The sequence below is a fragment of the Martes martes genome (genome assembly GCF_963455335.1).
Source record: "Martes martes genome assembly, chromosome: 7".
NCBI lineage: Eukaryota > Metazoa > Chordata > Mammalia > Carnivora > Mustelidae > Martes > Martes martes.
The window spans coordinates 26,523,831-26,549,857 of record NC_137894.1 but is presented as its reverse complement, the minus strand read 5'-3'; the positions used below and the strand labels follow the sequence as shown (position 1 = coordinate 26,549,857).

Sequence of the window (26,027 nt, the reverse complement as noted above, 5' to 3'; positions counted from 1 at the left end):
GCCTTTTTAGTGTTTTGTCTAATACATTATATATACATAACTAAGCACATTTTCCTGGTTGTGTCATTTAACCAATTTGGTTGACACACGGAAATCTTACTTCCCTCTATCCTTTTCTGTTCAAGAGGTTGCCCTAAATATTTTGTTGTGTATGTTTATAACCACATTTAGCATTTTTTGCTAAAGCTTCAGCTATAATTTAGAAAAGTCAAGGGATGAAGAAAAGCCTATTGTATTTACTCCTGTGTTACTTACAGTGTTCTTCCTTCCTGAGCTCCAAGGTTTTCCTTTTATTGTTGCCATTCTGTTTAGAGAACTTCCTGCTTGATGATGTATTTTCTTAGTTTTCCTTTACTTGAGAATATTTGATTTTCCTTTCATTCCTGAAGGACATTTTTGCTAGATTTAGGATTCTAGGTTGATGATTCTTTTTACATCACTTCAAAAATATTTTGTTGCTTTCAGCAGTCCTCCAGGGTTTCTTATGAAAAATTTGCTATTACATGAATTGTTATTCTACCATAGTTAAAGTGTTTTTCTCTGGCTGCTTTTAAGATACTTTCTTTGCTTTTAGTTTAATTATGATGTGTCTTTATTTGGATTTCTTTGATTTCATCCTGTTCGGATTTGCTCACCTTCTTAGATTTGTAGATTTACATCTTGTTGAATTTGGGAAATTTTCAACCCCACCTCTTCTTTAACAACCCAAAGTTCAAAGGGAAGAATGTTAGATCTTTTGTTACATTCCTACAGATGCCTGTGACTGCTCATTTTTCCTTTTTTTAAAATGAGGTATAATAGATATAGATATAGTTATATAGTATCTTAGTTTATTTAGTTCCTCTTCTTTTTAAAAAAATTTAAAAAAATATATATTTATTTGAGAGAGAGCATGAGGGGGGGTAGGGTCAGAGGGAGAAGCAGATTCCCCACTGAGCAGGGAGCCTGACCTGGGACTTGATCCTGGGATTCCAGGATCATGACCTGAGCCAAAGGCAGTGGCTTAACCCTTTGAGCCACCCAGGTGCCCTCCCCTTCTCATTTTTAATTGGATTTTTTTTTTTTTTTTTTTTTGCTATTGAGTTGTAGAATTTTTTTTTAAATGTACTTTGGATGTTAACCTTTTATCCCTTATCAGATACATCATTTGCAAATATTTTCTCCCATTTGGTAGGTTGCCTTTTCGTTTTATTGATGGCTTCCTTTGCTCTGCAGAAGCTTTTTAGTTTGTTGAGTCCCACTTGTTTACTTTTGCTTTTGGTATCAGATTGAAAAAAATCATTGCTAAGATTTGTGTCAGGAAGCTTAACATCAATGTTGAATTCTAGGATTTTTATGGTTTTGATGAAGTTCTAGAACCTAAGTGAGGTTCGGTGGGCTGAGGTCCGGAGCCAATGACCAAGAAAGAATTCTTGAGACATCTTTGGTGCAAAATGGTGGTTTATTAAAGCACAGGGACAGGACCCATGGGCAGAAAGAGCTGCTGCCCTGGGTTATGAGGGATGGCAGGTTCTGTACCCTGCGGTTGGGGGAAGGTGAGGGAAAGGGAGGTTTCAACGGAGCTTTCATATGCTAAAGAGGGCCTACAAGGTGCCGGGATACGGGAGGCTTGATCAATGTTCTCTTTGGGCAAGCCATTAACATCAAGATAGTTGGGAGATTCCTTTTTTGCAGGATTGTGATCTCTGCAAGTTAACTATTTGTTTCTCATTTATGGCGTCAGGGGTGCCTGAGGAATGCTACACTTATTACCGAGGGGAGCGGATGAAGAGGGGGTGCAAGGTGCCAGCTTTTGCTTTGTCCTCAGTCAGCCTCCTGCTCCCTCATCAGTTTCAGGTCTTATGTTCAAGTTTTTAATCCATTTGAGTCAATTTTTGTGTGTGATATAAGATAGTGGTCCAGTTTCATTCTTTTGGATGTGCCTGTCCAGTTTTTCCAATAAGATTTACTGAAGAGACTATCCTTTCCCCATTGCATATTCTTGGCTTCTTTGTTGTAAATTAATTGACCATACATGTGTGAGTTTATTTCTGGACTTTCCATTCTGTTCCATTGATCAGTGTCTTTTTATGCCAGTGCCATACTGTTTTGATTACCATAGTATTATAGTTTGAAATTAGGGAGTGTGATACCTCTAGCTTTGTTCTTTTTTCTCAAGATAGCTTTGGCTGTTTGGTCTTTTATGGGTCCATATAAATATTAGGATCATTCTATTTCTGTGAAAAATGCCACTGAAATTTTGATAGGGATTTTGAATCTGTAGGTTGCTTTGAGTAGTGTGGACATTTTGACAATATTAATTCTTCCAGTCCATGAGCATGGATTATCTTTCCATGTCACCATCTTTAATTTTTTTCATCGTTGTCTTATACTTTTTACAGGTCTTTGACTTTCATTGTTAAATTTATTCCTAGGTATTTTATTCTTCTTGTTGTAGTTATAAATGGGATTGTTTTCTGTGATAGTTCATTATTAGTTTATAGAAGTGACTAGGATTTTTGTGTATTGATAATTATATTCTGCTTTTCTAAAACTAAAAAATTCAAAACCAATTAATTAGCATAAAATATATTATTAGTCTCAGAGGTAGAATTTAGTGGTACATCAGTTGCATTTAATTTAACACCCAGTGCTCTTTACATCAAGTGCCCTCCTTAATGTGTATCCTGCTACTTTACTGAATTTGTTTATTAACTCTAACAGTTTTTCCTTTTTTTTTTTGGTGGTCTTTAGGATTTTCTATGTATCATGTCATTTGCAAATAGTGACAGTTTTATTTTTTTCTTTCCAGTTTGGATACCTTTGTTTTTTTTTTTCTTGTCTAAATGTTCTGGTTAGGATTTCTAATACTATGTTGAGTAAAAGTGGTGAGAGTGAGCATCCTTGTCTTGTTCCTAATTTTCGAAGGAAAGCTTCTAGCTTTTCAGTGTAAGTCAGTGTTAGCTGTGAGCTTGTCATATATGGCCTTTATTATCTTGGAAGTGCATTCTGTCTATACCTGCTTTGTTGAGAGCTTTTATCTTAAATGGATGTTGAATTTTGTCAGATGCTTTTTCTGCATCTATTGAAATTATCATATGATTTTTATTTTATTTTATATTATGATTTTAATTTTAATTTAATTTTATATTATTTTATATTATGATTTTATTTTTATTTTCTTTTTCTTTTATTTTATATTATGATTTTATTTTTCATTTTGTTAATGTATATTACATTGATTGATTTGTGGGTATTGAACTATCCTTGTGTCCCTGGGAATAAATCCTTGTTGATCACGGTGTAGCATCCTTTTAACGTATTGACAAAAATCAGTTTGCTAATTTCTGAGGATTTTGGTGTATATGTTAGTTAGGGAAATTGGCCTGTAACTATTTTTTTTTTTCTTCTGGTGTCCTTATCTTGCTTTGAGATCAGTAATTCTGGTCTCATAAAATGAATTAGGAAGTGTTCTCTCCTCCTCAGTTTTTTGGAAGAGTCTGAGAAGGGTTGGTATTAATTCTCCTTTGAATGTTTAGAGGAATTCACCAGTGAAGCCATCTGTTTCTGAATTTTTTTTTTTTACGATTTTATTTATTTATTTGACAGAGAGAGCACAAAGGGGGAGTGACAGGCAGAAGGAGAGGGACTGAGCAAGGAATGTGATGTGGGGCTTGATCCTAGGACCCTGGGATCATGACCCGAGCTGAAGAGAGATGCTTAACCAACTGAATCACCCAGGCGGGGAGGTTTTTATTACTGATTAAATCTCCTTTTCATATTTTCTGTTTCTCTCTCATTCAATTTTGGAAAGTTGTATGTTTCTAGGAATTTGTCCATTTCTTCTGGGTTGTATAGTTTGTTGGTGTATAATTGTTCATAGTAGTTCTTACAATTTTTTTGTATTTCTGTAGTATCAGTTGTAACAGCTCTTCATTCATTTCTGATTTTGAGTTCTCTCTTTTTTTTCTTGGTGACTTTAGCTACCTGTTTGTCAATTTCGTTTTTCTTTTCAAAGAACCGGCTCTTGATTTCATTGATATTTTCTATTGCCTTTTTATTATCTATTTCATTATTCTTGTTTTTTTTTCCTTCTACTAACTTTATCCTTCATTTGTTCTTTTTGTAGTTCCTTGAGGTGTAAAGTTAGATTATTTGATACGTATCTTGTTTCTTGATGTAGGCATTTATCACTGTGACCTTCCCTTTTAGAACTGCTTTTGCTGTATCCTGTAAGTTTTGGTATGCTGTATTTTTCTTTTCATTTGTCTCAAGGTATTTTCTGATTCCTTTTGATTTCTTGGTTGACCCATCGGTTGCCAAGTACCATGTTGTTTAATCTCCACATATTTGTGAATTTTCCAGTTTTCTTATAATTGATTTCTAGTTTGGTTGGAACAGTTGCTTGATGTGATTTTGGTATCCTTAAATTTATTAAGACTTTTCTGATCTGTCCTAGAGAATTTCTGTGTTGTCATGACAAGAAAGTATATATATATATATTTTTTTGGCTGGATGTATCTGTTAAGTCCATCTAGTCTGATACATAGTTTAAGGTGATATTTCCTTATTTATTTTATGGCTGGATCATCTATTCATTGATGAAAGTAGAATATTAAAGTCCCCTGCTATTACTGTACTGATTTTTTTTTCTCCCTTATGTTTGTTGAGGTGTGTTTTATATATTTATTTGTTCCTTTATTGGGTGCCTAGATATTTATAAATGTTATATCTTCTGTTGGGTGGACTATTTTTTTTTATCATTATGTAATGCTTTTCTTTTTCTTTGACTTTTTATACAGTCTTTATTTTAAGTCTGTGTTGTCTGATACAAGTGTAACTATGCCCACTTAGCTTTGGTTGTCCTTTGCATGGAATATCTTTTTTCATCCCTTCACTTTCAGTCTGTTTGTGCCCTTACGTCTGTAGGTGAATCTCTTGTAGACAGCTTATTAAGCCATTCCGTGTCTTTTAATTGGAGAATTCTCTGTATTTACATGTACACTGATTATTGATAGGTATGTGCTTATTGCCATTTTGTTAATTGTTTTCTGGCTGATTTGTAGTTCCTTTTTTCTCCTCTTGCTTTCCTCCTTGGTGGTTTGATGGCTTCCTTTATTGTTATGCTTAGATTTCCTTATCATTATATTTTATGTATCTGCTATAGGTTTTTGTTTTATGGTTAGCATGAGGTTATATAACTGTCTATTTTAAGTTGGTAACAGCATAAGTTTGAAGCATTCTAAAGCTCTGAATTTTTACCCTCACCCTCATGCTTTATGTTTTGATGTCATAATTACATCTTTTTATCCTGTGTATCTTTTAGTTATTGTAGTTATTGTGTTGTAGTTATTGTAGTTATTGTAGTATCCTGTGTATCTTTTAGTTATTGTAGTTATTGTAGTTGTAGTTATTTTTACTAATCTTGTCTTTTAACCTTTATGCGAGGTTTTGTTAAGTGATTAATCACTTACCTTTACTATGTATTTATCTTTCCATTGAGATTTGTACTTTCATATGTTTTCTTGTTACTAATTAGTTCCCTTTCTTTTCCAGAAAAAGGGTTCTCACCCAGGCCTCTTGATAGACAACTAAAAAACTGGCAGTTGGTATTTATCTTGGCCCCTCTAGGGTCGGGGGTTAAGAGCTTTATAGATAAGGGTAGTCTTGATTGTAAACCTACTGCATTTGTACAGAACAGTGTAGTTCATCTATCCCTGCCTGCTTTAAGTCCTGGTGCTCACTTCTCTTAGTAATAAATGCTGCTTGTGGAATTTTTTTTTTTCCCCAAAATATGACACTTTCATCTGCATCAAAAACCTGTGCAGGCATGTTTTCTTTCTCCTCAATGACTTTCTGAATGGCATCTGAGAACTGGTCTACTTCCTCTTGATTGGCAGAAGCTGCTTCTCCTGTTGACATTTTTTAAGCCAAATCTCTTTCTGAAATTACCAAACCAACTTAACTGGCATCAAAATTCCCAGCTTTTGAATTTCACCTTCCTTTTGCTTTAGGTTGTCATCATATAATGACTTAGCTTTTTCTCAAATCACATTTGAGTCTCTACAGGTATTCCTTTCTTACAGCAATTCTGCACCCACATAAAAGCTGCATTTTTGGGGTGCCTGGGTGGCTCAGTGGGTTAGACCTCTGCCTTCGGCTCAGGTCATGATTTCAGGGTCCTGGGATCGAGCCCCACATCGGGCTCTCTGCTCAGCAGGGGTCTGCTTCCTCCTCTCTCTCTCTGCCTGCCTCTCTGCCTACTTGTGATCTCTGTCTCTGTGTCAAATAAATAAGTAAAATCTTAAAAAAAAAGCTGCATTTTTAGTACTGCATGAAAGGCATTTCATAAAAGTACAATGTTTACGTATCTGCTGGTGTGACTACTGTGTCAGCTTCATGAATTTCCTCTTCTTTTTTTTTTTTTTTTAAAGTATTTTATTTATTTATTTGACAGAGAGAGACACAGTGAGAGAGGGAACTCAAGTAGGGGGAGTGGGAGAAGGAGAAGCGGTCTTCCTGCTGAGCAGGGAGGCTGATGTGGGTCTTGATCTGGGCCACCCAAGTGCCCCTTAACATTGGTTCTTATACTGGATTCATTTATCTTGATATGGCAGGCAACCACAGCTGCAGACCTCCATCTATAGTACTTATCAAACAATTCAACCTTTTCTTGTAATGTTGTGACTTTTCTCTGCTTCTTGGGTGCGCATCTGGCAATATTAGTGGCACTATGTATGGGTCCCATGGTGTTATTCAAGGTTTACAGTATTGCACTAAACAAAGTGAAAGATACATGAGGACTACTAGAGATCACTTTTTACTGCAATACACAATTTACTGGAGACAGCTGCTCATGTGGAGATGATTAGCATTTAGTGTTGTTTTAAATGGATACTTGGAACACTTGACTCACTGCAATAGCAACAGGAGTAGTTATGAAATTATTAGAGTAGTACATTACAATAAGTATGTACTGTGGTTAATTTTATGCTGTTACGATTTAATACTGCATCTTTAGGTTTGTTTACATTTCTCTTAACCTTGTAGGGGTTTTGTAAGTAGTTTTGTGTGTAAGCTGATAACTTTTAACTTCATAATAGATTTGTGTATATTTTATGGTAGTAAATGATAGAATAGTAGTTACACATATATTTGCATTTATGGCATACCTTTTAAGTTTTTTTGATATTTCTAGGCTTTGTGATTTGTTTGTGAGTTTTAAAAAATTGTTGCAAATCTCCAAAAAATCTCCAATATATTTATTGAAAAAAATGTGTGTATAAGTGGATCTGTGTAGCTTAAGACTGTGTTGTTTAAGCGTCAGTTGTAATTATTTTATCTTCCTCCAAAATATTCTTGTAAATGTATTACCTTTCATGAATCATATATGCTGGACAATTTTATTGAAACATTTTTATTTTGAGTTTGGTTATATAACATGAATATAATGGATAGAGTTTTTTTGTGTGTGTAGGAAATGTGCTGCTGAGAAGTCTTGACTTTATAATTTTGTATTAAAAGCTTTATTACAGTGTTTCAGAGAGGCAGCATACCATGGTGACTAAGAGTGGTCTGTCTCATGTGCCATAATCCTCTGGGTCACCTTGAGCAAATTCTCTGTGCCTCAGTTTCCTGCTCCTTAAAATCCATGTACAATATTACCTCTTGATGGTGGCTATGAGAATTACCTAATTCTCATAGGTAAGTTGTAAGGTGCTTAAGGTGTAAGGTGTGTAAGGCGCTTAAAACCGTTTATTGGCACATACTAAGTACTCAGGTGTTATATATTATTGCTATTATCCATTTTATCAACATTGTAACAAACTATAGGCAAGATATTGAGAGGTTGGGTATTTTCTTTTCTTGTTTTCTAGATGTGAATGAATTGAAGGAATGTCTTTCTGTGCTGGTTAAAGAGCAGCAAGCTCTGGCCATCCAGTCAGCCACTACTACTCTTTCAGCCCTGAGACTCAAGCAGAGGCTGGTCATCTTGGAACGATATTTCATTGCCTTGAATAGAACTGTTTTCCAGGAGAATGTTAAAGTTAAGTGGAAAAGTAGCAGCATTTCTTTGCCTCCTGTGGACAAAAAAAGGTAATAATATAATGAAGAAGGAATCTTGATACCAGCTAAATATAAAATGCAGGCTGTTTTGTTTAAGAAAGTTTAAGTACAACTTGCACTATAGTTCCGTTTTTCATCTTAAGATATTTTGTTCTTGTTTTCCCTTTTTGTATGTTTCATATAACCTGGAAAATGACTTTGCTAATTTGCTCTAATTAACAGACTATGCTTCATAATTTGTGCCCCTATTTTAAAACCCTTTCCTGTCAGTAACTGTGGAAGCCAGCAAGAGTGTAGATAAGCATGTCTAGATTTTTGCAAACGGGGTCTGAATATTATATTCTTTTTTTTTTTTAATTTTACTACTGGGTATGGAATAGTCAAATCATGATATTCACGTAGTTTAGATGCTTATTTTTTTCTTCCTAATGTGATATTCTTTTATTATAAGAGATTCTTTCAGGCAAATCTTTTTTAATATATTGGTATACATCAGCACATTTTCTGAGACATTAACTGAATGCTTAAGGCTTGTATGAAGTTTTATTTTTTCAAAATGTAGCTGTCTACCACAGTTTTTTTCTCAGAGGGCTGGACTAAAAGATTTCTAGATATAACTCATATTTTACGTAGCAAGAAGAGTTGGTTTTATTTGAATGTAATACTGACTTTTATTCCCTATAGAACGCATAGAATGCACAGGGACAGAAAGAAGCAGGGGGCAAAATACCTTATCTTGCTAGCTGGAGACAAGAAGTGCTAAATTTAACATGTTTCATTTTTTTTTTTTAATCTAGTTGAAATCACTTACATGTACTATATTTGATAGTAGTTTTAAGGTAAATTAAATCAAGCGACAGAGGATTCCTACCTATGTGGTGTTAGTGAGCAGCACAGTGTTTTCTTTCCTTCTTGACTAGAAAGTGAGTGATCCTTTGTGGTGAGCATTGATCAGAGAGGGGTTCTGCATATGGGGGTGGTAGATTCTGAGACTGTCTAAGCACTCCTGTGTATATGTTGAATGAGACTGAATTTTCTAAGATGCAGAAGTAGCTGAGACCCCAACTGATTTTTCTCTGTGTTTTTTCCTTTGTGGTTACATAAGTATTGATGGATTAATTGTAATCTGCCTTTCACTAAATCAGGCAAATTCCTAAAATTAAAAAAAATATATGTATTTTGAGATAATTGTGGGTTCACATGGAGTTGTAAGAAATAGTGCAGATTCTTTACACCCTTCATCTACTTTTCCCCAGTGGTAGCCACTTGCAAAACTGTGGTATACTATCACAATGACAATATTGACTTTGATACAGATTACTTCTCTCACTCAGATTTCCTTAGTTGTACATGTTCTTTCTTCTGTTTGTGTGTACATGCATATATGCATGTGTTTCCATATGATTTTATCAGAGGTGTGGATTTCTGTTACCACTGCTGCAGTTAGAGTGTAGGGCCAGGATTCTTTTTATATCACACTTACCTCCTTTCCCCCTCCCCTCTGCCTTATCCTCTGGCAGCCCCTAATCTATTCTTTTTTTTTTTTTTTTTTTGCCCCTAATCTATTCTTTATGTCTAGTATGTAACCTTGGCTTTTTTCAGTCAGCATTATCTCCTTGAGATTTTTCCAAGTAGTTGCATGTATCATCATCGCATAGTAGAATTCTGTGTCATGGATGATCCTCATTTTGTTTGGCCATTCGTCAGTTGAAGGACATCTCAGTTATTAACAGTTTTTGAGCATTTTGAATAAGGCTGCTGAGAGTATTTTTGGACAGGTTTTTGTGTGAACCTGTTTCATTTCTCTGGAATAAATGCCTTGGAGTTCAATTCTTATGTCTTATGTTTAGGTTTGTAGGACATTGCTATACTCTTTCCAAAATAGCTGTACAGTTTTACAGTCTCATCAGTATGTAACAGTGGTCTAGTTATTTTACATCCTTGTCAGCTTTTCGTGTTGTTGCTTCTTTGTTTTAGCTATTCTGTTAGATGTGTAGTGATATCTTCTAAATTTTTGTAGATTTCTTTTCCTCATTTCTCAACTTAATTGGATAGTGATGGGTTTTACCAAGGAGCAGTGGGTTGGATCGTAGACTGCTGTGGATGGGCATGGAACCAAGCTATTTGAATGTTTGTTTGTTTGTTTTCCTTGAGTATCTGTAAAATAGAGAGTGACTTACTGAAGTTATAGCAGTTCTTACACTGTACAGATTTAGGACTGTTGGGCTCTTTCTCTAGGGCTAAGGTTACAACTGCCTAAGGGGGAACCCTAGTTTCATGTTTCTTCTGAAGCAGTTTTCTCCTGGTGAGGGCTCCTCCTACCTCATCTGAATAGACTTAGCATTTGTTCTTTCTGTTTCAAAGACCACTGTATTTCTCATTCAGAAATAAAGTTTAAATTTCCTTATTCCTGTCTCTCAGACACTCAGTACCCTTATTAGAGGCAGTCACTCATTAAGGTTTTTTGTGTCTCCTCATGAGCCCCCCTCCTAAAGCTCAGGATTCATAGATATGTGCATACTAGCTGCCTTTCTGGGGTCCCCACATTCTTCACTGCTAATTTTACTTGCTGTTGTATCTTGGGACAATGATTCCATATCATTACCCATTTTTAATAGCATTTCCCCCGATAGTGAAAGCGAGTTTTAGTAAGTTTGAAGAATACGGTATATAGTAGAAATACTCAACAGTGTAAAGTTGAAAATAAAATTACTTGCTAGGCATGATTGAGTTTATATTGTACACTTTTTATATTCTAGTTTTTCTTAGAATGATTTTTATGGTATGCCATTTGTATAGCTTCTTTAAACAAGCATATCTTGTTAATTTTACAATATAAGTAATAAAAAACTTAAAAAACATGAGAATGATAAGCACTAAATTCAGGAGAGGATAAGCTCAGCAGGATGGGGGTGAAAGAAAATAGGATGTATACATGGGTCTCTAATCTGGTCATCATATAGACCTAAGAGAGTCCAAAGCAAATACAGATTGCATAGCTCTGGGTGCAGTCTCAGGCATTTGTCGTATTGTTCTCTGTGTGTTCCTCAACCCCCTCACTGCCTTTTCTTTACTTCATGACCTTTAACCTCCCATTTATGTATTTATCAGTTTATTTTCTGTTTATCATGTGTCTCTCCCTGACTCATAATATCAGTTCCCAGAGATCATTTTGTGAACATTTCAGCAGATCATTTAAAATTCTTTCTAAATATCTTTTTCTTAAAGAGAAAACTTCCTTTACAAAGGACATTTGATAAAAGTTTTTATATATGAAACTAAAAGTCACACATTGTCATTCTGCTGTCTAAAGAAATCTATTCATCACATTTTTTATACATACTTCCATGTTACTTATTTTATTTTAGTATTTGCACATTCCTCTGACTGACCAGTTATCACATCTCCCATGTGTGTTGTCCACAGTTCCCGGCCCACAGGCAAAGGAGTGGAAGGTCTTGCAAGAGTCGGATCCCGAGCAGCTCTCTCCTTTGCCTTTGCCTTCTTACGCAGGGCCTGGCGGTCAGGTATGTGGACCCAGAGTGTTCAGTTTCCCCACATCGGGAGACTTGGATTGTCTAATCAGTTCTGCCACCACATGCCCTTGGGCTGATCCTATATGCTCTCTGTGCCTCATTTTTCTTGTTTGTAGAATGAGAGGCTTCAGTCTGTCTGATTTTCTAGGACTGTTCTCTTAAAGAAAGAAAGAAAGAAAGAAAAAGTGTGTATGTGCATACATCCCAGGTAAACCACTGCAGTGTACATCAATGCTGATTTATTTTCTAGAACAAGAAGTTAGGATTGCACATGGCAGAGTCATAAAATAAAGAACTGACTTTGGGGCACTTACATTAAGTTCTAATCTCCTGAGTTCTTGGAGTATCTCATTGAGAGGAAAGTGAGGGATTGAAAATGGAACAGTGGCTTCCTCTCACATGATGGGGTAGGAGGCCCCTCTGAGAAGGTGGGGAGGGCTTTACTTGTCAGTGCTGCCTGAGGAGTAGGTGGCCTCCTCTGATGCATGTGTGTGCCCAGGGGAGGATGCGGATCTCTGCAGCGAGCTGTTGCAGGAGTCCCTGGATGCCTTGAGAGCCCTGCCTGAGGCTTCACTCTTCGATGAGAGCACCGTGTCTTCTGTGTGGTTGGAAGTGGTAGAGAGAGCAACTAGGTTCCTCAGATCTGTCGTGACAGGGTGAGTTTTTTGTTTTTATATCTTACTACATGAATGGTTCTAACATGCTTCAAAGTCTGTCTCACCTTCTTCTCTTTAGAGCAGAAGGTTTGTGGTATGTGTTTCCAGGCCATCCTCAGCTCTGTGATTCTAGATCTTGGTTTTTAGGTTTTCAAAGATTTGATTTTGATATTCTGATTAGGCCCAGGAGGCTATCATATTGAATCAGGTGGAAAATGAAAGATGCTTTTGTAATGTATTTTTTTCAGATATTTTATGATTTGGAAATTAGTCATTCATAAAGTGTTTGAGCACCTATTATGGGCCTCTCAGTGAGAATGTGGATGTTACCATTCTGAGTGAGGGGTATTGTCTTGATGGACAATGTGGGATTAAACAACTACTCAAGATCAAAATGTTAAACCTGCATCTATTCATGTTAGTGTTAAAAATTTTTTGAATGTGAATCATTTTTTGGTAAGGAAAGCTATGAACTCCTCTGGTCTCGGGTGCTATGTATTTTTGTTAAGAGTTTTTAAATATAAAGTCGGGCAGAGGGTATGTATTGCCTGGAGCACTGGCTGTGGTGCATAACAATGAATCTTGGAACACTGAAAAAATAAAAGAAAAAAAATAACGAAAATGTATGTACTCAAGACATAATTCAGCAGTAAGGACATAATTAAAGGAAGAGTGAGTGTTTTCTCGTTCCTTTGCCAGAGGTCACTGCTGTGTCCTGTCTAGTATGCAGGGACACCGTGGTCTCTCTGCCAACAGGCTGTGAGTTCAGCACCCTAGTATGCTGATGAGGGCATTTCAACAAGGTTTAAGGCTGGGGGCCCTGAAAATAGGTTTGGAATTACAGTTGATCCTTGGACAATATGGGAGCTAGGGGTACCAGTCTCCACACAGGTAAAAATCCACATATAACATTTGACTCTCCCAAACTAAACAAATAGCATACTGTGAATCAGAAGCCTGACTGGTAACCTGAACAGTGGATTAACACATATTTTATATCTATTATTTACTGTATTCTTAATATACTACCTTTTTCTTAAAAGTTTTGGTATTTCTAGCCTACATGGTTCATCTGTGAGTTTTTTCAAATTATTGCAAATCTCCAAAAATTTTTTCAACATACATATTGAAAAAAATCTATATAAATGAACCAGTGCAGTTCAGACTTGTTCAAGGGTCAACTGTAATTTCAAAATTCAACCGTAATGGTGATGTTGGAAGGTCCTCCCTTCCTATCTTGGGTTAAGAGGACTTGTTATTTTTTATTGGGGGAAAGTTAAAATATTCCTTCGATCAGAGATAAAAATAAGCATAGACATTTTGCCTCTATTTGCCAGGAAGTTTTAGAAGTTAATGTTTCTCCGTTTCCATAGAGGAATGTGGATATTCTAATAGGGATACATGTCATTGAAAGTGGAGACATACCTAAACATTTTTCTTCTCATGACTTGAATAATGATAAAAATAATTTTATGCTATGGAAACTGGAATATGTTTTCTAATTTAGTCATCTTATAGTATCTGAATTCTTTTAATAAGAAAATATCTTTTTTAATAAGAAAATATCTTTACAAATTAATTATATGCTTTAAAATCTCTTATTAAATTCGAATAGTAAGTCTCAGAAACTTGATTTTAAATATTAAAAATATACATACTATCTTTAAGCTCTCATGTTACTTTGTTCTTTCATTTCAGGGATGTTCATGGAACGCCTGGTACCAAAGGGCCAGGAAGCATCCCCCTGCAGGACCAGCACCTGGCCCTGGCCATCCTGTTAGAGCTGGCTGTACAGAGAGGCACTCTTAGGTGAGGGGTGCCTCAGGCTGAGAGCATTTCAGGGAAATGTCTCTATCTGAACATCTGTTTCATTTTGTGGGATTTCACTAAATCATTTATAATTGTATAAAACATGTGGTGGTCTTCTATAATCAAAGAACCATATCCCAGGACTTCCTCTTCTTTCAGACGTGGGTATGCTTAGGTTTTCTTTATTTCCTTTCTTATGTTTTTAACTTTTTAGTAGTGTTTAACTATGTATGTGTGTATGTGTTTAACTTTTTAGTAGTGTAGGAGCTGTTCTTTTTTTTTCTTTTAATTTTTCTCACAAATGATTTTTATTCCATTATTTAAAGTCCTAGAAGTTCCCTTTAGAAAGTGCTGTTTGAGGGGTGCCTGGGTGGCTTAGTCGGCTAAGCATCTGACTTAATTTTGGCTCAGTGTTGTAAGTTCAAGCCCTGGGTTGGGCTCCATGCTAGGTGTGGAACTTCCTTTAACATAGAAAAAAGTCTTGTTTGAGTTTCTTAACTGGTTTTATATTTCTTATCCTTCGAGGTGGATATCTTGTGCTAAAATCTTGACATTGATTCAGTGATTTTACTGCCAAGAATTGTTTTCATGGGATTATTTTAGTGGTATCCTTTCAAATATAGAGTATTTCTTCTATTTTAGTTAACCTGCCTTTTATTTTTGACAGACCATGGCAATAAAAGCTAACTTGTTTTTTGCTGGAGAATAAAGATATTTTCTCTTTCAGCCAGATGTTATCTGCCATCCTGTTGTTGCTTCAACTGTGGGACAGTGGGACCCAGGAAACTGATAATGAGCGGTCTGCCCAGGGCACCAGCGCCCCCCTTCTCCCTTTGCTGCAAAGATTCCAGAGCATCATCTGCAGTAAAGACGCCCCTCATATAGAGGGTGACACTCATGTAAGTATCATAACAAGATTTTGCATTTAAATAGCTGTCTTGATTCAGTTATCCTAAAAGAGTTAGACTTTTTTAAATAAGACCAGAATGCATGTCTGTGGCAGTAGTTGTCTCTAGGGGAGAGAGTGAGTCAGATATGGGACAGGTGTGGAATGTCGTAGGGTGAGTTTCAGTTGATGTGGCCTCTGTGTGTGTGTTCTGGATTGTGTGTACTTAGTAGGAAGAATGTACTTCTTGGCATTTATCAAATTGTACTTTTAGATTCCTCTGCTTCTTTTTGACCTTGCAGTTTTCTTTCTGCTGAACTGGAGCCATTGAACCCTTTGTGTTTGTGGGTTTAGTGCTTGTGTGTTTCTAGCACCTTAGAAACTTGCTTTGGCTATGCTTTGTCTATGAGGGGGAGTGAGTTTAAGATGCTCTGGAAGATGTAAAGAAGGCATGCTCACTTCCATGAAGGAGTTAGTTAGTAGGGTAAACATTCTGACAGTATTTCAGGAACAAAGTGTGAGTCAAGCACATCCTCATGGTCACTTGCATTCATAATGTAGGGAGGCAGCACGAGGACTTGAGGCTCAGCTGTGTGGGATGGAGTGTGTCTGGGTTAGAGGATGTGCTTTACTGTGAGATCATGTAGTTGCCTAGTGGTTAATGTTTATTTGTTTTGACCCTGCTTAGTGAAGTCAGGTACATCTTCCTCCATGTTCCTCCATATGCTGTTTATGGAGAAGACCTCAGATCAGTAAGTGCCAGCTGCACTTCACAGAGCGAAGTCTGACATGCACACTTTTTTTTCTTTTGAAGATTTATTTCTTTATTAATGAGAGAAAATGTGCATGCCCAGGGGGAGGGCAGAGAGAGAGAAGGAGAGAGTCTCAAGCAGACTCCCCACTGAGCTCAGAGCCCAGTTGGGGGGCTTGATCTCACAACCCTGAGATCATGACCTGAGCTGAAATCAAGATTTGGACACTTAACTGAGCTACTCAGTAGGTGCCCCTGACACACACACTTTTAAATATATATTAGAAAAAGAGCATTGAAAATAGTGACTAACTTTGTTGGCCCTTCCTATATGCGGAGCACTGTGTGGAGCAAGTCACCTAAGTTATCACTGTGTTTAGTCCTAGAACAGTGAGACTGGTGGCAGAGGAGGGCCTGCCTAGTTCCTGGGCCAGAATTCTGGGGTTGTTTCTATTTAGAGGTACAAGTTTGATCTTGTAGGTCTTTCCTGGAAAGGCAGCCATTCCACTAAAGTTAATTTTTCTATCACTTGGTAGTCTTTAATGGGAGTAAGTTTATTCTGCCTTTAGAAGAATGAAATTTGTTACTTAATGTGCAGATAACATTAGGTTTTCTCCAGGGTAGGTGGCATTTAGGTTTAAACAAGTTAAACAAGAGGTTTTGGTTTTCAGTTTGCAAAGCCAGTTTGAGGTGCACTGCTGTGTTCCTAAGAAGCTTGCTCTGTATTCTGAGGGCTGTTGGAGGGGTGAGCCTGCAGGGTGACTGGGCCATGTCATTGACCTGTGTGGAGTATGCATGAATAAATGTGCAGGCTCTGTGTAGTTTTGTAGCAAGTGTGTAAACATGTGGATATGTAGAGTCACTGCATCAGTAACACTTCTCATTTAATGGCCAAAAGGAGTAGATTTACAGATAATGCATAACTGTGACTACCAAAATATAAAGAGTGGTTAAGGGCTAATTGTGTTACTTTAATTTTTCCACAATTCTTATGAAGTCTGCTTACTTTTCTTCTGTAGCTTTTGTCTGGTCCTTTGAGCCCCAACGAGAGTTTCCTGAGGTACCTTACTCTTCCACAAGACAATGAGCTTGCCATTGACTTACGACAAACTGCAGTTGTTGTCATGGCCCATTTAGACCGCCTGGCTACTCCCTGTATGCCGCCTCTGTGTAGCTCACCAACATCTCATAAGGTATGTGAGAAAGCAGTGTTTGTTCTTTATATGTTCTACAGTTAGTAGCACTCCTAGATTCTCACCCTGTGCCAATAGGGAGACTTTCTCTGGTATTGGGGGTGGAGCTGGTTACAGCTTTTGAACACGTATACAGTTTAAAGTGTTGTCAGTGGTCAGAGTGAGTGATGAGCAAGCTGAGGTGCGCAGGGGTTTAGGACCCAATCCACTGTCCCAGGTTCCACTGTCAGGAGATGTGTCCCCAGAGAGCTCTCCTTTATCCAAACAACCACATGACTTCCTGCCTTCCTCAGGGAGGTTCCAGTGCCTTTTTTGTACACTAGGAGCTTAGACCATGGACTATCTTGATGCCACTCAGAGCAGTGGTAACACTAATCTACATGTGTGAAGAGCCTGCCAGTGTAGGCCCCCTGAGGACTTCACATACATAGTTACATCTGATCATCACAATTCTGTCCCATTATATTGATGAGAAGACTGCCGTTTGTAGTGGCAGTGAATTTTGCCAGGATCACAAAGAATAACCATGGATTTGAATACAGGTCTTTCTAACTTTTTATTTTTAACATGATTTATATATGATTTTAGAGTCTTTTTTTTTTTCCCAAGTAAGTATATTCACATGATTCAAAAGTCAAAATTAAGTGCAAGGACACTGTTAGATGATTCTTCCTATCCCCTCGTCTGCCTGGTTTTGCACCTGCTGCTTTTCACTTGTCTCTTACATATCCTTTCAGTATCTCTGGTATTAGCAATAGTGGTAGCCTGTTGTAGCTTGTTTTTTTTCAGTACACAGTATACACTGAGGAGCTTTCTCTATTAATAAATAGAACTTCTTTGTTTATTTTAAAGCAACTGGGTATTCTGTGTATGGATCTATCATGATTTTTTTGGTGGACACTGTGTTGCCAGAAGTTTGCTTCTCAAATACTGCTGCAATGATTAGCCTTGTGCATTTGTTCTGTTTGCGCATATGCATGCACCAGTGGTGATGTACTTGATGTGGGTGGACACATTAGCTGATTATCACAAAACTGCTCACATACAACTTGATCCTTCTCACCCACACCCAACATTAAGAGACTTGTCTCTCAGCCTCGTGCTTAGGCTTTCAGGTTTCTTCCTGTTATGACAAAAATGGTAACCTGATACAGTCCAAGCATTTAAAAGTATGTTTAAGTTCTACTTATATTACTTTTTAATGGTTTCTGTTAAAATGAAATGCTTTGGAAGATTAGCCTGTTCAGTTATTTCATCATCTTACCTGTTAACTGAGATAATATGGAATGTTATAACTTATTTTGATGTTTTAGATCAGCTTTCTTTACATGCTTTGTTTTTATTCTATGATATCTCAGTGTTACTCTTAGCATAAATTTTTCTTTCTTTTGAAGTAAGAAAGAAATACTCTTTTGTTTTGTTCTTAGTTTCTCAAAACAGTTTATGTAGATACCTGTAAGTTTTCATTGCTTTTCCTTTTATAAATTGCAATATAACTTTTTTTTATTAACATATAATGTATTATTTGTTTCAGGGGTATAGGTCTGTGAATCATCAGTCTTGCACAATTCACAGCACTCACTATAGCACATACCCTCCCCAATGTTTATCACTCAGCCACCCCATTCTTCCCACTCCCCTCCCCTCCAGCAACCCTCAGTTTGTTTCCTGAGATTAAGAGTCTCTTATGGTTTGGCTCCCTCTCTGGTTTCGTCTTGAAGAAAGAAATATTTTTGCCACTATAAAGAAAATGTTTCCTTATCTTGTTATCTTACAGGGATCATTGCAAGAAGTCATAGGATGGGGGTTAATAGGATGGAAATACTATGCCAATGTGATCGGTCCAATTCAGTGTGAAGGACTTGCCAACCTGGGGGTCACGCAGATTGCCTGTGCAGAGAAGCGCTTCCTGATCTTGTCGAGGAATGGCCGCGTGTACACTCAGGCCTACAACAGTGACACGCTGGTGGGTGTTCTGGGGCCTAGATCACTTCCCTTTGTGGGCACTTTTCTCTTACAGGTGCTACAGAATTCTAGTCTTTAAGTCATTTTGATTTCTGAAGATTTAGAAACATCTTTTCATTGTATTTTACTAGTTGTACTTAATAATCTTAAATAATTAAGATCATTTGGGGAAGAATTTCTTAGTTGTTAAAGATCAGGAGCTCCTTACAATTACATGCATTTGCCTATCTTGATTCCCATTTGTAAACTAATTTTCCATGTGTAAACTCAGTATACTTTGGGGTCCAGATAGTAAGAAATGAGGGAATTGGGCCTTGTGGGGATAGAGCATGTTCCTGTTAAAGGAAGGTGCTTTTTACCTTGAGTTGTGAATTTCCCTTGTGTGGAGGTAGCCTAATCATGTCACAGAGCACTTGGAGGCTGCCTACTCTTCTCTTGGTAGTGGGCAGGGCATCTGGATGATTGGATGGCAGCCTCTAGAAGCTCATGTTTTTTAGTTCAAGTAGAGTTTGTTAAAATGGGATGCATAATTGAGAAGAGTCATGCTGTTTTCATTGTCCTTGGACTGCTTAGTAATTTTCTTCCCATTTTTACCCTTTTAGGCCCCACAGCTGGTCCAGGGTCTTGCCTCCAGAAACATTGTAAAGATTGCTGCCCATTCTGATGGTCACCACTACTTGGCTCTGGCAGCGACAGGAGAAGTGTACTCCTGGGGTTGTGGGGATGGTGGACGACTGGGCCATGGGGATACTGTGTACGTATGGTTGATTCTTATAATTGACATGCTTTCCCTTTGAATTGCTGTATTCAAAATAGGATGGAAAAGAAAAGTGTGGCTCGTTGTGTTCCAACTGCTCTAACATGTAGGGCTGGGGTGGAAAGGCTGTCAAGATATGTCAGCCCCTGGGTCATGCTATGGGGATTCTGCCCAGAGCACAGAGGATGACCAGTTGGCCTTCCTGTTCTTCTCTCCCAGATTCATGGCTTCCAGCTTTTGCTATTCCCGTTTTAACTGCACGTACCAACGCCCCGCACTGTGGAGCTTCCTAAGGCAAATCCCATACTACTTGTTTGTTCTTTCACAAACACTTCAACACATCTCTGTCAGATAAGGTCCTCCTTTCCTTAAGTCATTCCATTTTCATAGGTACAAAACTCTCTAATTTCTTAGTGTCCTATTTTGTGGAAGCTTTTGATTATTGTGCGAGACCAGGAATAAAACAAAATGGTTGTTCTAAATGCAGGGTTGTTAAAATGGAGAGTTCCCACAGCTGCCACAGAGTGGTGGGAACCATTTAAAATGTTGCTGGCTTGAGTGAGGAGCCTGGTAGAGAAAAACTTTGGCCTTAGATTAAAATTGAAGATGCATCCCCACTTCAAGGGGGAAAGAGGCACGAACAACAGAGTTGAGAGGAGTCTGAGCCCCTTATCACTATGGTGGGATGGAAGTGGACATCCCCGGGTAGACTCTCAGACTGTGAATAAAGCTGAGCAATGTGTATTGTGTATTAGCATTCAGGAGAAATATTCCAAACTTGATAGTGCTGTAAGGGATTCAGACAAATGTGGTAAAATGATGGTGAGAAACAAAGGAATGGAAATTGTAGAATTTAGAATTGTTGTTATTCTCAGACTCTTTTTTATTTTTATTTATTTATTTATTTTTAAAGATTTTATTTATTTATTTGACAGAGAGAGATCACAAGTAGGCAGAGAGGCAGTAAGAGGGGGGGGGAAGCAGGCTCCCTAATGAGCAGAGAGCCAGATATGGGGCTCAATCCCAGGACCCTGAGATCATGACCTGAGTCGAAGGCAGAGGCTTTAACCCACTGAGCCACCCAGGCGCCCCTATTCTCAGACTCTTAAAGGGGGTTAGATGTGTGGGACACATAGGACTTGAAAGGATGGAGATACAAACTGGAGACATTAGTTTTTTGCTTCTTTTATGTTACTTGTAATTTGTACTAAGCTACAAAAAACCTAGTAACAACATAATACTCAGTTGAGATTAAGTGCTAGATGCTAGATTAAATTATTTGTCCATTGTTCAAGAAATTGCGGGAAGGAAAAGAGATCAGTGAAGATGGTAGGAGTTGGAAGGAAACTTTGGGGGATTGAAACTTGAGCTGAACAGGAGGGAGAAGTATCAAATTAGGGTTGTTCAGCTCTCCCTGTGCCTATGTGTGCCCATGCATTTATCAATATTTATATTATTTATATTTATATTTATAAACGTGTGCATTTATTTATTTTGCAGAATAGTGGGTCACAAAGTTAGTAAACCATGTCTTTGGAGAGGGTAGAGTTGCGTGTTGCCAATCACAGTACACATATTCTGGATTATAAATATATAGCATTTTGCTAGTTCTGAAAGTAAAGAGCCAACTACTAAGACTTCACTCTAATTAATCCTTACTGCCTCCTATTTTTCATTTGTAAAATATAGATTGGAATGTGATTAGTAAGCCTTGCTCCTTCATTCCTTCCTCATTTTTTTAACAAATGTGTAAATTCTAACCATCGGTATGAGGTTTACAATCCATTTGTTTTGAGTACAATTTGATGAGTTTCAGCAAATGCATACAGTTGAGGAACCACCACAACTGAGGAAACATTTCTGATGCCCCTGCTACTTTCTTTGGACCCCTTTGCAATCAACCCCTGCTCTCTACTTCCAGTTCCTGATCTGCCTTCTGTCACTATGTGGTATTTTGTTCCTGGCTCTGTTATTTAGCAGAGTTCCTGAGCTTCAGCCAAGTTGTTAGGTATGTCAGTAGTTGCCTGGTTCCTGTTGCTGAGTGGTCTATGGATGGGTCACTGTTTTGGACCACTATGAACAAAGCTGCTCGAGACTTGATTGTGTGTCTTTAACAAACCTGTTTTGATACTCCTGCTGGATGCCATACTTGGCATTAGGTGCCCAGTAAACAGTCAATCATGGAAGTGTTGGGTGTTTGAATTCTATGTTTCTTAATTATTTCATAAGGTACCTGGAAGGACAAACTGTCTTGGAACCCTGGTAGTTATTTTCTTTGCTAACACCAATAGGGCACGTGTAGAAGGACATTCACATTTGTTTCCTTTCTCTCCGCAGGCCTTTGGAAGAGCCTAAGGTGATATCTGCTTTCTCTGGAAAACAGGCTGGGAAGCATGTGGTGCACATCGCATGTGGAAGCACATATAGTGCGGCCATCACTGCCGAGGGGGAGCTGTATACCTGGGGCCGAGGGAACTACGGCCGACTGGGCCATGGTACATTTGCCTTGAGCCAGCTCAAGCTTGCAGTGGGAGGTTGCCTCTCTTGAGGATTTTGCAGTAACGATTGTCCTATCTGTTTGAAGGCTCCAGTGAAGATGAAGCCATCCCAATGCTGGTAGCTGGGCTTAAAGGATTGAAGGTCATTGATGTGGCATGCGGGAGCGGGGATGCTCAAACCCTGGCGGTGACGGAGAATGGTATGCAGTGCGTATGCTGTCTGGGCTGGTCTTCAGGATGAGGAGTGCCACTTTCCTTAAGGGAGTGAGCAGTTGAAGTAGAGTTCACTTCATGGCTGCCCTTTTGTCCATCTTTAAGTGATGTGCACCTCTGGGTCTATGGCAGAGGTTAAGAAGTTACAGGACTTTTTTTTTTTTTTTAAAGATTTTATTTATTTATTTGACAGAGAAAGACATAGTGAGAGAGGGAACACAAGCATGGGGAGTGGGAAAGGGAGAAGCATGCTTCCCACAGAGTGGGAATATATATATAAATATATACAAATATATATTTATATATTTATATTTATATTATATTTATATTTGTGTTTTATATTTGTGTTTATTACTGAGATTATACTCATTTTGCTTTTCCTTTGAGGGTACATTTACTAGTTTTGTTGGTTAGAATCTTACTGAATTTTAAAACTATTTATTTGTTAGTATTGTGGGGGTTTGTCAGAATCAGCTGGGGAACTTCTCTCTCTGCCCTGCTGCAGAAGTTGAATGGCAGATTGGGAATTGACTTACTTCTGGGGATTACTTTCTTTTTCTTTTTTTTTTTTTAATATTTATTTATTTACTCATTTCAGAGATTGAACTTAGTGATTCATCAGTTGCATATAACACCCAGAGCTCATTACATTCAGTACCCTCCTTAATGCCCATCACCAATTACTCCATTCCCCCACACACCTCCCCTCCAGCAAACTTCATTTTGTTTCCTATAGCTAAGAGTCTTTTATGATTTGTCTCCTTCTCTGATTTCCTCTTATTTTTTCTTCCCTTTGCTATGTTCATCTGTTTTGTTTCTTAAATTCCATGTATGAGTGAAATAATCTGGTATTTGTTCATCTCTGACTGACTTATTTTGCTTAGCATAATATCCTCACGTTCCATCGACATCTTTGCAAATGGCAAGATTTCATTCTTTTTGATGGTGGAGTATACCATATCTTTATCCATTCATGTCTTGATAGACATATGGGCTCTTCCCATAGTTTGGCTATTGTGGACATTGCTGCTATAAACATTGGGGTGCATGTGCCCCTTCCAGTGACTATGTTTGTATCCTCTGAATAAATACCTAGTAGTGTGATTGCTGGATTGTAGGGTAGCTATATTTTTAACTTTTTGAGGAACCTCCAGTATGTTTTCCAGAGTGACTGCACAGTTTGCATTCCCACCAATAGTGTAAAAATGTTCCCCTTTCTCCGTATTCTCACCAACATCTGTTGTTTCCTGAGTTGTTAATTTTAGCCATTCTGACTGGTATGAGGTGGTTCTTACTATGGTTTTGATCTGTATTTCCCTGATGCCAAGTGATGTTAAGTGTTTTTTACATGTGTGTATTGGCCATTTCTACGTCTTCTTTGAAGAAATGTCTGTTCACTTCTTCTACCAATTTCTTGATTGGATTATTTGTTCTTTGGGTATTGGTTTGATAAGTTACAGATTTTGGATACCAGCCCCTTATCTAATATGTCATTTGCAAATATCTTCTCCCTTTCTGTAGGTTGCCTTTTAGTTTTGTCGACTGTTTACTTTGCTGTGCAAAAGCTTTTTATCCTGATGAAGTCTCAATAGTTAATTCTTGCTTTTGTTTCCCTTGCCTTTGGACGCGTGTCTAGCAAGAGTTTTCTGAGACTGAGGTCAAAAATGTTGCTGCCTATGTTCTCCTCTACGATTTTGATGGATGCTTGTCTCACATTTAGGTCTTTCATTCATTTTGAGTTTATTTTTGTGTGTGGTTTAAGACAGTGGTCCAGTTTCGTTCTTCTGCCTGTGGCTAATTTTCCCAACACCAGTTGTTGAAGAGACTGCCTTTTTCCATTGTTATTCTTTCCTGCTTTGTCAGAGATTAGTTGATCATAGAGTTAAGGGTCCAGTTCTTGGTTTTCTGTTCTGTTCAGCTGATCTATGTGTCTGTTTTTGTGCCATACTGTTTTTATGATTATAGCTTTGTAATACAGCTTGAAGTCTGGATTTGTGATGCCACCAGCTTTGGTTTTCTTTTTCAACATTCCTTTGGCTATTTGGGGTCTTTTCAGGTTCCATACAAGGTTTAGGATTGTTTGTTCCAGGTCTGTGAAAAATGCTGATGATAGTATTTTGATAGGAATGGCATTAAATGTGTAGATTGCTTTTAGATAGCATGGGCATTTTCATAATATTTTGTTCTTCCAATCCATGAGCATGGGATGTTTTTCCATTTCTTTGTGTCTTCCTCAGTTTCTTTCATGAGTATTCTATAGTTTTCAGAGTACAGATCTTTTACCTCTGGTTAGGCTTATTCCCTAGGGATCTTACGGTTTTTGGTGCAGTTGTGGGATTGATTCCTTGATTTCTTCTTCTTCTCCTTCATTGTTAGTGTATAGAAAAGCAACTGACTTCTGTGCATTGGTTTATATCCTGCTACTCTCTGCTGAATTCCTGTATAAGTTTTAGCAATTTTTGGGTGGAGTCTTTTGTGTTTTCTACGTAGAGTATCATGTCATCTGTGAAGAGTAAGAGTTTGACTTCTGTGCTGATTTGGATGCCTTTTATTTCTTTCTGTTGTCTGATTGTTGTGGCTAGGACTTCCAGTACTGTGTTGAACAGAAGTGGTGAGAGTGAACATCCCTGTCATGTTCTTGACATTAGGGGAAAAACTGAGAGTTTTTCCCCATTGAGAATGGTATTCTCTGTGACCTTTTCATAGATGGCTTTTATGATACTGAGGTTTGTTCCCTCTATTCCTACACTGCAGAGAGTTTTTATCAAGAAAGGATGATGTATTTTTGTCAAATATTTTTTCTGCATCAGTTGAGAGAATCATATGGTTCTTGTCCTTTTTTTATTGATGTGGTATATCAAATTGATTTATTTGTGGATGTTGAATCTCCCTTGCAGCCCAGGAATAAATCTCACTTGGTTGTGGTGAATATCCTTTTGATATATTGTTGAATCCTATTAGCTAGTATCTTGGTGAGAATTTTTGCATCCCTATTCATCAGGGATCTTGGTCTGTAATTCTCCTTTTTGGTGGGGTCTTTGGTTTTGAGATCAAGGTAATACTGGCCTCATAGAATGAGTTTAGAAGTTTTCCTTCCATTTCTGTTTTTTCATCAGCTTCAGAAGAGTAGGTATTAATCTTTCTTAAATGATTGGTGGAATCCCGCTGTGAGGCCACCTGGACTTGGACTCTTCTTTGTTGGGAGATTTTTGATTGCTCCTTGGGTTTCCTGGTTACAGGTGTGTTCAGGTTTTCTATTTCTTCCTGTTTCAGTTTTGGTAGTTTTCATGTTTAGGAGTGCATCCATTTCTTCCAGATTGCCAAATTTGTTGGCATATATTTGCTCATGATATACTCTTATAATTATATGTTTTCGGGTTGGTTGTGATCTCTTCTCTTTCATTTATGATTTTATTTATTTGGGTCCTTTCTCTTTTCTTATTGATAAGGCTTGCCAGGGGTTTATCGATCTTATTAATTCTTTCAAAAAACCAGCACTTAGTTTCGTAGATCCCTTCTACTGTTCTTGACTTATATTTCATTGATTTCTGCTCTGGTCTTACTATTTTTTCCTCCTGCTGGATTGAAGCTTCATTTGCTGTTCTTTTTCCAGCTCCTTTAGGGTAAAGTTAGATTTTGTGTATAAGACTTTTCTTGTTTCTTGAGAAAGACCTGTTTTGCTATATCCTTTCCTCTTAGGACTGCCTTTGTTGCATC

General features: G+C 37.7%; 1 protein-coding gene across 1 annotated transcript in view; it reads left to right on the top strand.

Annotated features, from left to right (window-relative positions):
- The window catches only part of HERC2 (HECT and RLD domain containing E3 ubiquitin protein ligase 2), a 248,076-nt gene that overhangs the window by 55,439 nt on the left and 166,610 nt on the right, over positions 1–26,027 (top strand). The window contains exons 5-14 of the mRNA XM_080809534.1: positions 7,857–8,076; positions 11,473–11,573; positions 12,082–12,238; positions 13,937–14,047; positions 14,775–14,946; positions 16,704–16,877; positions 18,655–18,843; positions 19,445–19,596; positions 21,937–22,094; positions 22,184–22,297. Of these exons, the coding sequence (XP_080665660.1) occupies positions 7,857–8,076; positions 11,473–11,573; positions 12,082–12,238; positions 13,937–14,047; positions 14,775–14,946; positions 16,704–16,877; positions 18,655–18,843; positions 19,445–19,596; positions 21,937–22,094; positions 22,184–22,297 (1,548 nt within the window). The remainder of the gene's footprint in view (positions 1–7,856; positions 8,077–11,472; positions 11,574–12,081; positions 12,239–13,936; positions 14,048–14,774; positions 14,947–16,703; positions 16,878–18,654; positions 18,844–19,444; positions 19,597–21,936; positions 22,095–22,183; positions 22,298–26,027) is intronic.